The sequence below is a fragment of the Heteronotia binoei genome, chromosome 1 (genome assembly GCF_032191835.1).
Source record: "Heteronotia binoei isolate CCM8104 ecotype False Entrance Well chromosome 1, APGP_CSIRO_Hbin_v1, whole genome shotgun sequence".
NCBI lineage: Eukaryota > Metazoa > Chordata > Lepidosauria > Squamata > Gekkonidae > Heteronotia > Heteronotia binoei.
Genome location: NC_083223.1, coordinates 70,423,311 through 70,439,596, shown reverse-complemented (window position 1 = coordinate 70,439,596; position 16,286 = coordinate 70,423,311). Strand labels below are relative to the sequence as shown.

At 39.5% G+C, this 16,286-nt stretch overlaps 1 protein-coding gene across 4 annotated transcripts in view; it reads right to left on the bottom strand.

Moving 5' to 3' along the window:
* ADGRB3 (adhesion G protein-coupled receptor B3) overlaps window positions 1-16,286 on the bottom strand; it is a 730,220-nt gene that overhangs the window by 132,677 nt on the left and 581,257 nt on the right. For all 4 annotated transcript variants that reach the window (XM_060235460.1, XM_060235469.1, XM_060235479.1 and 1 more), the window contains 2 exons: window positions 15,757-15,860; window positions 10,810-10,912 (listed from right to left, as the gene is read on the bottom strand). In XM_060235460.1, coding sequence (XP_060091443.1) covers window positions 10,810-10,912; window positions 15,757-15,860 — 207 coding nt within the window. The remainder of the gene's footprint in view (window positions 1-10,809; window positions 10,913-15,756; window positions 15,861-16,286) is intronic.

The window sequence follows — 16,286 nt, the reverse complement described above, 5'->3', positions numbered from 1 at the left end:
TCATTACCAGTGGTGCAATCCTGAGCAATTGCATTCATCTAAGCCCACTCACTACAATACAGCAGTCCAGTTCAGATGTTTTGGTTTTGTATGTGCAGAGCCTAAATAGTAAAAATCCACAGAATTAGAATCCACAACACGCCATTTCCTATAAAATAAGAAAAGGAGGTTCATTTCAAATGATCAGGGTTTGCTCTTTTTTTTTTTTGTCATTTACTATTTTTGCTACTTGAACTGGAATTCAACCAAATGTAAAAGAAACAACAACATCAAAAAAAAATGGTGTGAAGCCAGGAATAGCTTGCTTGAGTCATCAACAGATTGCCTGGAACTACTGTAACAGGTGCTTGAGAAGGGATGTGTTATTTCTCTTCAAGGTTGTGGGGGTGATTTCCAGAGGAGAAAAACAATTAAAAATAGGCCTTTAAGAACACACAGCAACAAATTCCATTTTCAGAGCAGCATGCCATGATGTCACTGCAGTGGCTTAGATGCAATCCTGAACCTTACAAGAGTAAATTGCAGGAAAGTGTCCGAAATCACATACTTTCCCTATTGCAGTGATGCTTTCAAGGACTCACTGTGGCTCACTACAGGAATCTGAGCAGTCAACTAACATTGGGTATTTTTCTATTTTCATTGTTAAAAAAACATTATAGTATCAAAACATTTCCTTTCTTTCCTGAGGAATCCTTTCTAAAGCTAATTTAGTAATGCCAGGAAAGAAAGGGAATGTTTTGATACTATAATGTTTTTGTTGCTCGGACTTCAATGAACTTGGGTTAAGTGCAGGGTTAGGTGAAAACTGTTTTCAAGAAACCATTCTGGAAAATTGTAGGTAAAATCAAAAGGGTTTTTTTTTTGGGGGGGGGAGGGGGGGAGTCAAAGCTGGGCATACCAAAGAGGAAAAATCCTAGAGCATGAATTTGTTTCCAGAAGCAATTCGGCTACAGGGGCAAGAACACTGTGTTCTCCTCTGAGCCTCTTCTGCAAGATGTAGAGAACGTCTCATTAAGAGTTCTATGTCTTTAAATTTTTAAAATGCTCTGTACTGCCTCTTTAAGTGTTTTTGACAGCTTTTGGAGGATGAAGCTTCCTTCTCCCACTCACTAAGGAAACGAGAGCAAAAGATGAGCAGGATAAACTTTTGGAAAGGCAAGATCCTCTACTCTAAGGACCTTCCTAAGGAACAGGCGGTAAGTAAGACAGCTGCCACCTATTTCCTGATGGCTGAACTAAGGAGGGGGAAAAAAGAACTGGATGTATGCCTTCCACCAAATGACCCCACCTCTCACAAAGTTCCTACTAAGCTTATATAAATACATAAATACCATCATGCTGCAACTGACTTACAGCAACCCTAGTAAGGAGCTTTCAGGACAAGTGAGAAGCAGAAGTGGTTTCTACTGCCCTCCTCTATAGAGTCTTACATGGTGGTCTCCTGTCCAAGTATCAGTTCTGCTAGCTTCTAAAATCTGATGCGATCAAGCTATAGGATGCTGCTCTCCCTCCCTCCTATGAAGCTTGTCTGCATTTAATTCCATCCCATGTAGGTAGTGAAGCAAATGCGTTGCAGGGTGGCATGGTTTGTGTGGTTGCATGATTATGGGTCTGAAGCTATGGGTGTTGAGTACAGAGGGAGACTTGTGCTTAAGGAGCCTAAGGGTCTTGACTTTTCTGGCTTAACAGGTTAGACAGATAGGAAAATGATGTAAAACCAAGCCAAAGATAGTCACTTATTTATAATCTGATATATCTGCAGGCTCACATGGAAAACTGCCCTTTCTCCTGAGAACAAGATAAAACATCCTGCTTTTAGTATGTTTTGGGGATTGTCAGACCATCAATCCAAAGATGGTGGTTTGGATAAGTGCTTCCAGGTCTCTCTTCTGCCAGCCCAAGTACTCCCCCTCACATGCACATATTTTAACTTCCCAGAAACAAATATTTTAGTATGCTGCTTCCCAGCCTTCTTACATTGGCAACTTCCATAATATTCAACAGCGTGACCCTTACGCACCTGCTCTATGCATCCTCCCCCTTCCCCAATAAGACTTAACTAGAGCATAACAAATGCAGTGCTATAATTAGAGAGGGATGATACAGTCTTCTACATGTGTTGTGACAAGCTACCTTGCATTCTGCCTTAAAGGATAATGTGTCATACAAACTGCCTTAAAGGCAGCAGTGTGTGCCAGTGGGCTACAGTGTAGGTACATCAAGACACAAGAAAGGCGCCACATAATTAGGATCCTCTTTCTGCCTGAATGCATTTTTTTGCCATTTTCTTCAATGGTGTAGCATTGTTTTCCATGCCAGGGAAATAGGTAAACAGCGTTTTGTTTACTTCAGATGGCTAATGTGTTTTTATTTATAACGCAATTGCTAATGAAGCTGACTGAGAGAGTTTCAGAACGTGAAGAAAATTAATTTTAACATTTATACACTCACACATTTTCATCTTTCCCTCTCTGCACACACATACTATGTTATATTCGAGCCAATCACTTTCTCACTGGGGGAAAAAAACTGACGTGTTAAAACTAGATCACAACCAAACCATTTATAGTACCACACAACCAGGCTCAGAGAGTGACAAAATGATGCAATTAGTCTTGGAGGCATGGAGAGCAAGAGCAAGCCAAGAAGAATAGGAAAAGAGATGTCTGATTTAAGTCAGAACCTGAAGAGCCAAGCCCTGAGCTGCTATGTGCCACCCTTTCTGGAAGCTCTTGCCCAGATGCAAAGTGGCACAAGAATGATATGATAGCCTAAGTGAGAACAAAACACTGTTCAAGAGCTGCTCGATTCAAGTCCAATATCACCTTAGAGATGAACAAGATTTGGGGAGTATATGCTTTCCACAGTCCAAGCTCACTGTGTCAGATGTGTGTGACCTGGCTCATTGGGGCAGAGGACAGGGCATGCTATGGTTGGAGAGTAATGAACATAAAAACATAGGAAGAGTCCTACTGGAAGAGATCAGTAGCTCATCTAGACCAGCATCCTGTCTCACACAGTGGCCAACCAGTTCCTCTGGAGTGCCAAGAACAGGGCACAGAGGCTTAGGCCTTGCCCTGATGTTGCCTTCTGGCACTCAGAGGTTTAGTGCTTCTGGATCTAGAGGCTCCTTTAGTCACCATGTGTGAGCCACTGATAGACCTATCCTACACAAATCTATATAATCCCCATTTCATTCCCCTTTAATGACTGCACAACAGAGATCCCAAGGCCACTTGGCCTTCTATCGACTGTCATTGGGAGGCAGCAGAATCAGAAGGCAGATGGACAGCACCATACCAGGTACTTCCCATGCCAGCTGTTCTTCCATTGCCTCCCACAGATGGTTGCTAGGACTGCAAGTAGACGGGTGCATGCGCAGCTACAGTGGCCTCCCAGCTTTAAAAAAAGCTGGTGCAGTTTGAGGTGTGCCACAGTGAACAGACAGTACATGCCTGGCTGCTGAGAGAGGCATGGGCTGTGCATGCACCAGAGGAGCAGTCACACGCCTCATGTGTTCAGACAACCAGGAAATGCACCATGAGAATATTTCAACTATTGCTACCAGGACATACCCAGTGGCTTTTAAAAGTGGACTTGTGGTGTCAGAAGATGAGGTATGTGCGATTGCAGCTGAGATCTCAGTTGTGAATATGTAAACGTGCCTATTTAATCCAGAGGTGGCTATGTTGGGTCAAAATGCCCAAATGAATGTGGACTAGGAAAGACATGGGGCATTCCTCCTCCTCAGTCACCGCAAAGACCATTTACTGCTCTCCATCCTAACGAACTGGTTATTGCTGTGTGAGCCAAAAGAATCTCTTTGAATTGTGACCATAATCTGACCTGTAATTCATCACTATAAGTGTACTCAGAAAAAATAAAAAACTCATAAGCAACACAAACTTTTAGTGTTCACATCATTGCTTGTTATTTCATAAGAAACTGACCAGCAGTTAGCTGAGTTGCACAAAGTTATACCTTCTTGCTAATTTGACTTTGTTTATACAAGAACCATGATTTGGTGTATATTTGAGCAGACTCTGTGTGATCCCAAAACCAGTATGGCTCTTTAAATTTAAGCCAGTTTAGCTCCACTTGAGGCAACTAAAGTTGATGTAACATTGTACAATGAATATACCTCTGTTCAGATGAAGAAACAAAATATGTGTTTTGTCTCTTCCTTAATCCCAGTTGTGCTGATTCAAGGCAGGGATATACTCGTGCACCTTTGCTAAGTGCCCACCTGCCTTAGCTCCCCTTTCTAGATGCAGTGAGTTCACTTAGAGGATAAATAATCAACACCAGAGTTTTCTGGTTTCCCTCTACAGCCCTGGATGACAGTATTTGGATTCCTGTACCATCTGGTAGAGATGTTGGCTGATATTACTTTTGAGGTTTCCAGAGATATCAGGTGAAGCTACTTGTGTTTGAATTCCTCAACATAATGCTCATGGCCAGGCATACACATTCTGAAAACTCTGTCACTGGGAAGGGCCATAGTTCAGTGAGAAAACATCTGTTTATCATGCAGGTTCAGTCCCCAGCATCTCAAGTTAAAAAGATCTGGTGGTAAGTGATTAGAGAGACCTCCATCTGGGAAGCTGCTGCCAGTCACACAATAGACAATAGTCACCAATGGTCTGTTTCAATACAAGGCAGCTCCATGTGTTCATCTTCAGGAAATCTTTATTTTAATATAAAGATTAAAATCTAATATAAAGATTAAAAGTTATCTTCTGAGATAACTATATATAGAGGAAAAATCTCCACAACAGTTTCATGCACTGACTTAACTTTCAGTAGGAATTTCCCCTTCTGTTTAAAATGCCTACATACCATACAGTTGTCAAATTCCCTCTTTTGTCTTCCAACAAAATGATCAACAAGCATGTCTAAAAGACAATCAGGAAAATGTCATTCTGCTGACAACACATCTTTCAACCTAAATCTCCCTATAGCCCACCTTTTTTTGGGGGGGGGGGGGGTACTAGCTATCTTTTAAAAGAGCTAAAAAGCTCACTGACCTATACTTCTGAAGCTTCAAGCTGAAATACTGATTCACATACCAAGAGGGAAAAAAGTCTCCCTGCAAGCAGTGGGCATTGGAAATTTGAAAAGGTAGTTCAGCTTTGAAGAATTCAAGGTGATTCTGTAAAGCTCTATCTGTACAAACTTAGACCTCTGCTTCCTGGGGCACAGGTACTTTTTGGCCCCCTTTTCACTGACGATGACAAGAGGTAATTTAACAAGCCAAAAATATGGCCTTTTGAAGTTCTTGAAACTTAATGTGCACAGGGAAATTGTATCAAGATAACAGACCCACAGTCATAATACCTAATAAATTAGGAGTACTGTTTAATATTACCACTCATCTATCCCACATCAAGGGCGTCATCGTATTTCCCTGTAGACCTTCTGAGATAACTATATCTTCTATGGCTACTTCCTGTTAAAGTACTAGCTGAAACGAACAACTAATCTACATGTTCCTCATACATATTAATTACTCTATTCAACTTGACAAAGATGTTTTAAAAATAACCTTGTTGGATGTTTTATTAAATTTAATAATGAGAAGTGGTTAGGCAAAGTATTTGTCTGTTGCTTCAAGGTACACAGAATATTCACGGAAATGGGGAGACATGTCCTTGGGTTAGGAAAGGATGCTTTTTCTGGGAGTGGGAATCTGCCATGATCAACAGACTGAAAAAGATGTAGAACTAAGGAAAGTGTGACTGGATCATACCATATTTCAAATGCATAACTATCTATTCACCTTTCCTGAATATGTACAGATGAAAGAATTCATCAGATGAGATGTAAAGAATAAGCTGAAAAATCAAGTGCCTATTCTGCAGCAATTCCTGTGATAACAGATAGCAGTAGTATAGCCCCAGCAATGGAAAATACTATAGATTGTATATCTATGATCACTGGAACAATTGCTATGTTTCTAGAAGTAATTATATGCCTAGGACCACTCACAGAGACAGAAAGACTGCTGTTCTGATTTTGCTTTAAGGGAATGCTTTAAATAAGTGAGGCTGTCATAAGGTTATCACTGAGACAGGACGTTTATACTGTTGCCATTGTGCAAAGAGGTGTGTGCATCTACCCAAGCCAAAAATAGACTCCCAAATGCCTTATTGGTATTTCCCAGGTATATTTAGGCTTCCCATATGTATCTGGGTTTTTTTGGAAAAACAAAAAAAATCCCAAGAAAATCCCAGATATATTTGGGAATTACCAGTAGATCCAAAACCAGCAGAGAGACCCTCCCACTTCTCAGCTGTTCCTCCCACTTCTCATCTGTTTGTTGGGCTTCTACTGCAATCCCTTAAAAGTTTAAAGAGACAACAGAAGACAGCCCAAGGATCAGTTGTGCCAAGGGGAGCAGACAGTTCCTGACAGCTTGGGGCTGGCTTCTTGTACAGCCCGGTTTAAACTGGGCTAGAGGAAATATCAGCCTCAGAAGCTGCTGTGCTGCAGGAAGCAATGTGCTAGCTTGTGGCACAGCAGATCCTGGGGCCAGCTTCTCCTGCAGCATGATTTAAACCATTCTGCAGGAGAAGCCAAGCCAACCCTCGCTTGTTTGTAACCAGTGTTTTAATTCTCAGATCTATTGGACCTCCCAGAATTTCAGCGTTTCTGAAAAATTCCAGGTCTGAATACCATACCAGTATTTTGATCTGGGATTTTTCAGAAATACTGAAATTTGGGGGGGGGGGGGGGTTCCAATAGACCCAGACTGAAAAACACCAGTTTAAAAATTGCATACCCCTAATTGTGCATGGTGGAAGTCTTTCTGACTTCCATCTGTGGAAGCAGACAGAGCATTGAACACACAATAAAACTAAGAGAGATGGACCCTGCTTTAGGTGCAGTCATTACATCTACAATGATGAGACGAGAGGAGAAACCTCCTCTTTAATTTGGCACCAAAAGAAGCCCAAATACTTGGAAGGAAAAAGATACATAAGTGGTTCTACTGAATCCAAGGCTTTGGAATCCCATTACTATTATTTTAAAAAAATCTTTCTTGTATCCTTATTCTCCCCCCACCTCTTAAACTGGGTTGATAAATTTGGGGAATGGGATTAAAGTGGTGGCATAAAAAACATTACTGTTCATTACTGTCTATTTACCACTTTACTATCCTGCCACCAAGAAGCTTAGCTTACCCTTGGGGCGCCTTACATGAGGCTTATCTTAGGTGCACAGAAATTATTTTGGCAGGTCAAGTTGAGAGGCAGTGAGTTGCCCTAGGCCAGGAGTGGCCAACGGTAGCTCTCCAGATGTTTTTGCCTAAAACTCCCATCAGCCCCAGTCAGCACGGCCAATGGCTGGGGCTGATGGGAGTTGTAGGCAAAAAAACATCTGGAGAGCTACCATTGGCCACCCCTGCCCTAGGCTATGGGGGAATTCCCCTGTGACTGGGCAGAGATGATATTTTGTTTATATTGTGCATAAACCCAACCCATGTGATGCGCTATGCTTCAAAGGCTGCAATCCCAAGAACACTTTCCTGGGAGTGAGCCTATTTGAATAAAATGGGCTTACTTTTGAGTAGACCTGCTTTGAATTACTAACAGGGCAGTTTTAAGCAGTTATACCCTTCTAAGCCCATTAAATGTAATGGGCTTAGAAGGATATAACTTTGTTTAAAACCCATTGACCTTAATGGACATAAAAGGTATCACTCTGTTTAGGATTGTACTGTAACTTTCTAGCAGGAGGATGGTTGAGAATACAGAACAGAAATCTGGACAAGAATATTGTTTCTTTCATTTGCACTAACCCTCCCCACCCCACCTCCCCCCCCAAAAAAACCCCTGTCTGTCCCTCTACTATTTGGAAGCAATTTTGAAGCTAGTCTACTTCCAAATATTCCCAAATGAACACACACACAACCCACATAGGAAAAATATATGCCTAGATCCAGTTTTAAATGTATACTTTGAATCAGCAACCCATAGAATAAACATAATGAGTTTGCTTTTCCCATTTCCAAAGCAGCAGTCTCTTGGAAGAAAGCATTAATGACACCAGTTATTTCACTGGGTTCTTTCAATAGTTTAATTTTCATTAGAAAGGAATTGCAGTAACAATCCTGCATCGAAGTTTAATCACAAAACTTTCCTGAATTGTGGCCATACTTGGCAATTTGGCAAAAAAATGATGAGACTGCACAAAGGACAAGACTTGGAGGCTGGTATCAGAATATATTAGTTATGCAGTAAACAAAACTGTTAAAATCAAATTTTGCTAGTAATTAATGAGGACATATTTTGGCATAGAGCATCTTAATCTGTCCTTCATTCATTCAAGGTACTTTCTCAGCAATTTGTTAAGGGAATATACAGACTGAGAAGCTGCAGATAAAAAAAATGCCCTTTGTAAACTCAAGATTGCATTATAAGGAAATGTGGCTTTGGTTCAGTTTAATTGCTGTTTTGGAATGTAGAGGAGGTGGGGGAATATATCACACTTAAGATACTCAACTGTCAAAAAGCAGGATATTAAACCTCAAAATAACTTTGTAGAGTTGAAATAATGAATGATTATTCACTGACAGCAGATACATTTGATAAGGGTGATGATGATCTAAAGCAGTAATTCCCAGGCCTGTTTTTGTGATATCTGAAAATGTTTTACACTTGTTTCATGGTAAATATAATGTCAAATATATTTATTTTGTTTAGGAGAAAGTGTGTGTGTGTGAGAGAGAGTGAGACTATCAATCAAAGAACAGCAGAATGTTGCAACACCAAAAAGTTTGGGAATTACTGCTCTAAATGACTGAGGAGCACTGGTCCCCTTTTACAAGCATGGGGACTAATTTCCCCAATGACTACTTTCTCTGCTTCCTCAAGGCAGGCCAACAGTTACGTAGAAAAGAACCACAGGAGATAAGACTCTGATGATGAATTTGGAGATACATTCACATATATTCCTTCCAGTGTGAGACTACAACTTGGGGAAACGACTATCAAACTGTTATGGGGTTATGTGATGGGTGCCTGTATGGAATGCTTTGCTTTTTAGATCTTTATAAACACAGCTTATCATTGCTTGCCTGAGTTGTTATTTTAATGATATTCATAGCTGCGTGACCAAAGACATCTCATGGGAAAGAATACTTTGTTCTTAAGAGGAATAACAAAAAGAAGACAGGATCAACCAAATACCTCTTGAACTCCACAGTAGAAATGCTAGGAATGGAGGAACTGAATGTTGCTTTGAAGCTAATGGTAAAAGTTCCACTGGCAGCACCTTTTCTGAGCATCTTTTCAGAGTAACAAGAACTATTTGCAAGTTGCACAGTGGGAAGCGAGGTTGCTGCTGCTGGCACTGTCCCTATCCCTACCTAATTTGGCATAGATCATGAACTGATGCACATCTGCAGGCTTTGCACATGTGATCTGGATCTTGGGGCTCTCAGGCTCTTGACTGCAACTTTTACCAAGCAGCTATAGGGGCTAGGGTCAGACCAGTGCATGCAATCCTGCTCTGACCCTACATGCATTTACTTTCCCAGATTTTGCCTTTTGAAGAGTCTTAGAATGTGTTATGTCAAAGCAAAAGGTAGAAAGCATTATTATAAGTAAAGGGGAAAATAAGAAATGAAAAAAGTGTCTGGTTTACAACCTCTAAAATGGGACCAACAAAAACTGTAACAATTATTTCTTGATGTAATGCATACACCTATCTAACAGCCTGATCGATGTCCTACTGAAGATTGAAATACTGAGACATAAACTGACCTAATTTTATCAACTTCTATGAGCAAGGTTACAAAATCCCAAATATTTGCCATAGGTTATCTGCTGCAACATGACACCTAGCTGCATGAGCAGCTGTGGACAAAGTATTGACATGCTCTTCCATGCATATGAACCAACTCTTAAAGACCAGACCACAAATCTGATTATGGATCTTTGCCTCTCTCTTTAACCACTCTATTGACCTTAACAATTACAAATATTAATATTATCAGAAAACCACAGGATAGTCAGACTGCAGATGACAGGGCTCACACACTAAACCCAGATACAAGGCAAATACTTCTTTTTTCATTCCACAAACCGTTTAGGCCATTGTACGTTTGCATTTTACATTTAATGAACATAAGGCCCAGTGATTTCAACAGAACTCTTGGGGCACTGATTTTAGATCAGACTGTTAGTCTTACTGACTAACTTCATGTACTCAGTTTAACTGGATAGAGTTTATTACACCCGATGATCATGTCCCATTTAACAGAAAATGCCTAAATTTGCAGAAGTTCAGTATACACCACTTAGAATAAAAACAACACACACTCCAAACACAGACTGAACAATATATGCACAGGACACACAAATTATCACCATTGTCATAATCAGTATCATCTTGTTTAGCCTTACAGCATTTATAGTATTACCTTGTTCAAATGCCCCAGAAAAATACTCTTCTTTTATAGTTGCCTATTGAATACCACATTGCTAGTAAAAGACAAAAACACTAGCACAATTCCATCACAACTATCACCATGAGCCAGAATTTGTGCTTTTGATGTATTGTGTCTGAATTGTTTTAACTTTGATTTTTGACAATTCCGCTATAGAGAAGCTGTAATTATCCAGATGGAAAAATACCACAAGGGATGGGATAGGGGAATTATTAAGAAATATCTTGAATCACTCTGACTTTCTAATATTTCATCTGAAAATACTATCAAATTCTGCAAAGTAATTTCCCACCCCAGTATATTCAGCTACACAAAAACCACATTGCTATTAAAATGTAAAGACAGTTCAGTCATACCTTATTATGTGTCTGTGTTTGTCCAACCAATATAAGGATATTTGATGAGATAATAGATAGGCAGAAATTAATTAGAATTATTGACCTCTCAGATCTGATGTACCTGCCCAAGTAAGCACATACAACAAAACATTTACTAACTGCTTTGCATACCAATATTGTACATTCTTATTACAAATAAGTATTCATTAACATTGCCAGTTCTTACAAGAGATAAAAACCCTTTTTTTCACTGAAGTGAAAGGCTTGTACTTTTAAGAAAGCATACTCCACAACATAATAATTAAGAGCATTGCATAAGAAAATAAAATAACTGAAACAAGTACTCAGTTATGGTAATAGATTCAGGCAGATAGCCGTGATGGTCTAAGCAGAACCAAGTTTGAGTCCAGTGGCACCTCTAAGTCCAACAAAGTTTTATCCTGGGTATAAACTTTTGTGTTGCAAGTATACTTCTTCAAATACATTTAGATTGTATCTAGCTGTCATTAACCATCTTGACTCTTCCGGACAACCAAACTCCCACCCCACCCCTCTCGTCCTATATGTAATGGTTGAGGAAATTCTGTTTCATTGTATCTGAGGGAGTGTGCATGCACACAAAAGCTTATACTTTGAATAATACTTTGTTGGTTTTAAAGGTGCCACTGGACTCATTATGGTGAGGCGTTAATGGATGCAGTCTGGCACCCTTCACACTTTCAGCCTAACATATTGAAGCCAGCAACATTTAGTTCCAATACAGGTGCTTATGAGTGGCTGCAATCTGCTGGGAACTGATTTGGTACAACCCCTGTTGACTGAACTGGACTTCCTTGCTAAGCTCCTCCCATCTGCTTCCGCAAGAGGAGCTTTAAGGATCATGCCTATGCTATCATAAGAGTATTGCCTATGCTATCATGCCTATGCTATCATAAGAGTATTGCCTATGCTATCATGCCTATGCTATCATAAGAGTATTGCCTATGCTATCATGCCTATGCTATCATAAGAGTATTGCCTATGCTATCATGCCTATGCTATCATAAGAGTATGGGCATTTATATAGCAGCAGAGTTTACATTTACTTGGCAGCAGAGTCTCCAAACTTAACAAACTCTTATTAGGTGAAGTTTAATGTGTCAATTAATCATAACTGTAGACTGTGTTTACTAAATAATCTGTGTTCTGAAGAAATCATGTAATCTGTTTCATTGTCAAGCAGCTGAGTTTTGAATGGATTTCAATTGTAACTAATAGGACTGTGCAAACTACAACAAATGTTGCTCTCTAATTCACTTGGAAAATTAAGTTTGGAAACTATTTTTTAGGATAAATGACAAATATTCAAAAGAACTATTTGCTGAATTTTGAGAGATATTGATTACTAACTGCAAATTCTGATGGGAGCTTTGGCTAATTGAAGCCTCTGAAACAAAAGTAACGTATTTTTGTATAACTTTTTGAATGTTGGTTCAGAGAAGCTGTATAGGCCAACAGGGCATGAGGCTATGCTTCAAACCTTCTGTACCTGCAGAAAAGTTGCTGTCTTTAAAGCACTTGCTCCAAAATCATTCCATAAATTCACACCTTTGATAATATATAGTGAAATGACATAATAAGAAATAGCAGGGGTGTCAAACATGCAGTCTGGGGGCCAAATCAGGCTCCCGGAGGGCTCCTATCAGGCCCCTGAGCAACTGGCTGTCATCTGCTTCCTTCCTATATTTTGCTTCCTTTTGCATAACAGCTTGCTTTGCAAGGCTTGCTCAATTGCACAGGAGTTACAGAGCAAAACCTCTATTTTCTCCATTGGTTGAGGCTCCTCCTTTGGGGAGGAAGGGGGGAGAAATAGCTTGCTTTGCCAGGCTCTCTCAATCACACAGCAGAGCTTATGAGCCAAGCCTCTCTTCCTTCTATTGACTGAGGCTCCCCCCCCCCATCCCTGAGAAAGTTTTTTAAAAATATATTTGTGTTTGTCTGTGTTCTTTATAAAAATTATATCTCTGCTACCTAATCTTAAATAGGTATACACATGGCCCAGTCTGACATGGCTCAGCCCAACCAGACATGGCCCGGCACAACAAGGTCTCTTTTATGTCAGATCTGGCCCTCATAACAAATGAGTTCAACACCCCTGAAATAAAGTGTTCCTTTCTGGAATACTGTGCTCTGAACAAGAAATAACCTGCAACCTTCTCAGGCTGTTACTGCTGATTGTTCTATGAGAGAGCTGGTGAAAGAGAACCCATATTTGATATGATGGTCAATATTCTTTTTGCCGATGTATTTATGTGGTTTAATATATATATTAAGGTATTCATATAATGGAAGGTCTTGCTCTCATTGAAGGCTCTTCTATTATGGAAGGGCTCCTTCTGCTCACAAGCTGAGTGTTCCAGTGGTGGAGTCTTTCACTAATGAATTTCTGTGAGCTGAAGTGATTCTTTGGAATCAACCCAGTATAAATATATCAGATTTAATAAACTAAAACTATGCCTATTCATATTAGTGCCAGTGTCAAAACTATAGAAAATGGAATCCATTTGACTTCATGGGCTTAAACTTACATTTATTATCTAATTCATGTAAGTACTATTCTTGATTTACATTCTTGCAACATACAGCCATGAATTCTGAACAATCTCAGTTTTGCAATGAAAAAGCTTTTTTAAAAAAAAAAAAAAAATGAAGCATGTGGGCAAAATAAGCTCAAATTGGTCCTGAGGTTTCAGTGCTTTAGGAAACTGCTAAACCCTTTTTCTTGCTTTTCTGGGGTATAATGACCATGTGACCATTTCAAATATATATATAAAATCTACAGCTTTTCTAAGAAAAACATTGTACATTGAATAAAGGCATGTTTTACTTTCTTTACTCCACAGGGAATAATTTCTTAGGAAGAGGAAAGCAAATCAATCTGTCACAAAAAAAACTTTTAAAGATACTTCATCTGTCCTCGCAAAAGCAAAAAGTAGCCTCGAGACCTCCCTGCTTTAAGTTATTGGTCTGTTCTACAATCCAGTTGAGTTCAAGGATTTAAGCCAATATACACTGATGGATAGCAATGCACAAGAGCCAGTTTGGTGTAGTGGTTAAGTGCGCGGACTTTTATCTGGGAGAACCGGATTTGATTCCCCACTCCTCCACTTAAAGCTGCTGGAATGGTCTTGGGTTAGCCACAGCTACCACAGGAGTTGTCCTTGAAAGGACAGCTGCTGTGAGAGCCTTCTCAGCCCCACCCACCTCACAGGGTGTCTGCTGTGGGAGGAAAAGATATAGGAGATTGTAAGCCTCTCTGAGTCTCTGATTCAGAGAGAAAGGCAGGGTATAAATCTGCAGTCTTCTTCTACTACTACTTCTTTTTGACCAGGTTTGGATCAACAAGAAAGTTGTCAGGCTTTCCAGTGGCCTTCCTTACATTAAACCAGGGATGGCCAATTGGCAGTCTGTGGGCTGAGTTCCCAAAGCTTCCATCTGACTACTGACTTTAAATCAAAGTCTAGTAGAAGCTTGTTTTACTCATAAACAAAAATGATAAAAATGATTCTACCCTTCAAGGTTACATGCACACCGGACGAGGGAGGTGTTGGAATGGCCTTGCTATGCCTGACTGCACTTGCACCAGAACTTCAACCCCCTTACTGTTAGGTGATAAGACTATTATTGAACCCCTGTGAAGGGGTTAGCTTGTGTGTACAACACCTCCATCTCCTGGGGCCATTTTTTGGTGCTAAGAAGCATCCTGATTCCTGCATTAAAGAAAACTCACTGTCAATAAAGATGCATCTCTCATAGTCTAATAATCAATATTTTAGCTCATTTATTTGTTATAATTCATCCACAACTATGGGCAGTACATTCAACACTTTTTTTTCCTTCTGAATTTTAAATTAATTTCAAGGTTTCCAGTTTGTTCATATGTCAGGGAAATGGTTAGCAGTAGTCATAACATGATCATTTTCCCTTTAACTGGTTTATTCATTTTTCCCTCTCTAACAAGGAACAGTTGATCTCTTTTTCCTTGGCTTTCATTCATGAATATAAATAGTATGTATTAGGCTTCATTATGCTGTTATTTCTGTTTTTATCTTGTACTTTTAACCTTACTTTGTATGGACTTTGCAATTTGGCTGACCTTCTATTGTATATGTCTAATCATGCCAATAAAGGCTTGAATATGATCTACAGGCCTCATCTACCTTGTTTTCATGGGATGATCCTCAAAAATGCATCAACACAGATAATTTTTTGTAGAAACAAGATGAAGAAATTGCCATGAGGAAATCCTACTTCACTGGACACATTCTTGATGTAAATGCATCCTGGGGATGCTCAAGGACCATTGTGTTAAGACCACATTAAACATATGGAGTGGGCCTATGAGAGAACTGTTATTGAGGCCTTTTTGAGTGGTAAGCAAGGTCAGCATTTCATTGTGTCACTGAATGAAAGGAAAATTGGAAGAATTTGGAAGTATTGGAGTAGCTGTTATTCAGTGCTTCTTTAGAGATAAGTCTCTTATTAGAGATATGATTACCATAATGAAGAAAATCGCTCCAATGGAAAATCCCACATAAACTCTGATAGCTATATGAACCTCTTGGGAATGTGAGCTTTCCCACTTGAAGGAATCCACATATCCCTCTCCAGTGAAATGAATGGGAAAATTCTTGAAGATGATGGAGAGTATTGAGGTTTTGACTCTCACAATGATTGATTGGGCAAAAGCATATATCACACATACTGAAGAATAATGAGCTAAAAAAGGACTTTTAATGAGTAGTAAGCCAGGATAAAGAAGAAAACTTTCCATCCTAATCACATCCTATTTACAAATTCTAAGAAGTTATTAACAACTCCTCCATAAGGTATTTTAAAATGATGAAGATAGAAAAGTTTCTTTAATATCCCTTGAATTCTGGATAATAATACATTACTACATAACCACACAAGTCAACTACATACCTCCATAGTGCTGCATAGACAACTGCTAGGGTAACCAAAGCCAAGCATGAAAGGCCACTGCCTGCTATAAGAGTAACTGAGGGTGCACCAGATGATTCCATGATCTGTGGGTCATAACAAAGATTTATCAGATAAAAACCATGTTCTAGTAACTAAAGAATGAAACTAAAACCGGGGAGGTGCACATCTGACTTGGAAACAAGCCACCATTTCACAGGTACAGTTAACATGGCCTACCACTTCCAACTTTAGCCTCACTTCAAGCTACTCATGCTTCTGAGGCCTAGGTACCTACAGCGTACCAAGTAAGTATTCCTGCTGGCTTTGGAGTTTTACTATTTTACTACATCAATCAACAAAAACAAACAGACAAAAAAGAAAGAAAGAAAGAAAACGGGGAAGTTATCCATTTAATAATGAGAGGCCTTAACATTTACTATCTTTCAAATAATCCCAGTATTTTAAAAGATAATTTAAAATTGTTTTCCCCCCTGACAGAGAGCAGTATAGCTTGGTTCATTCTCACAAAC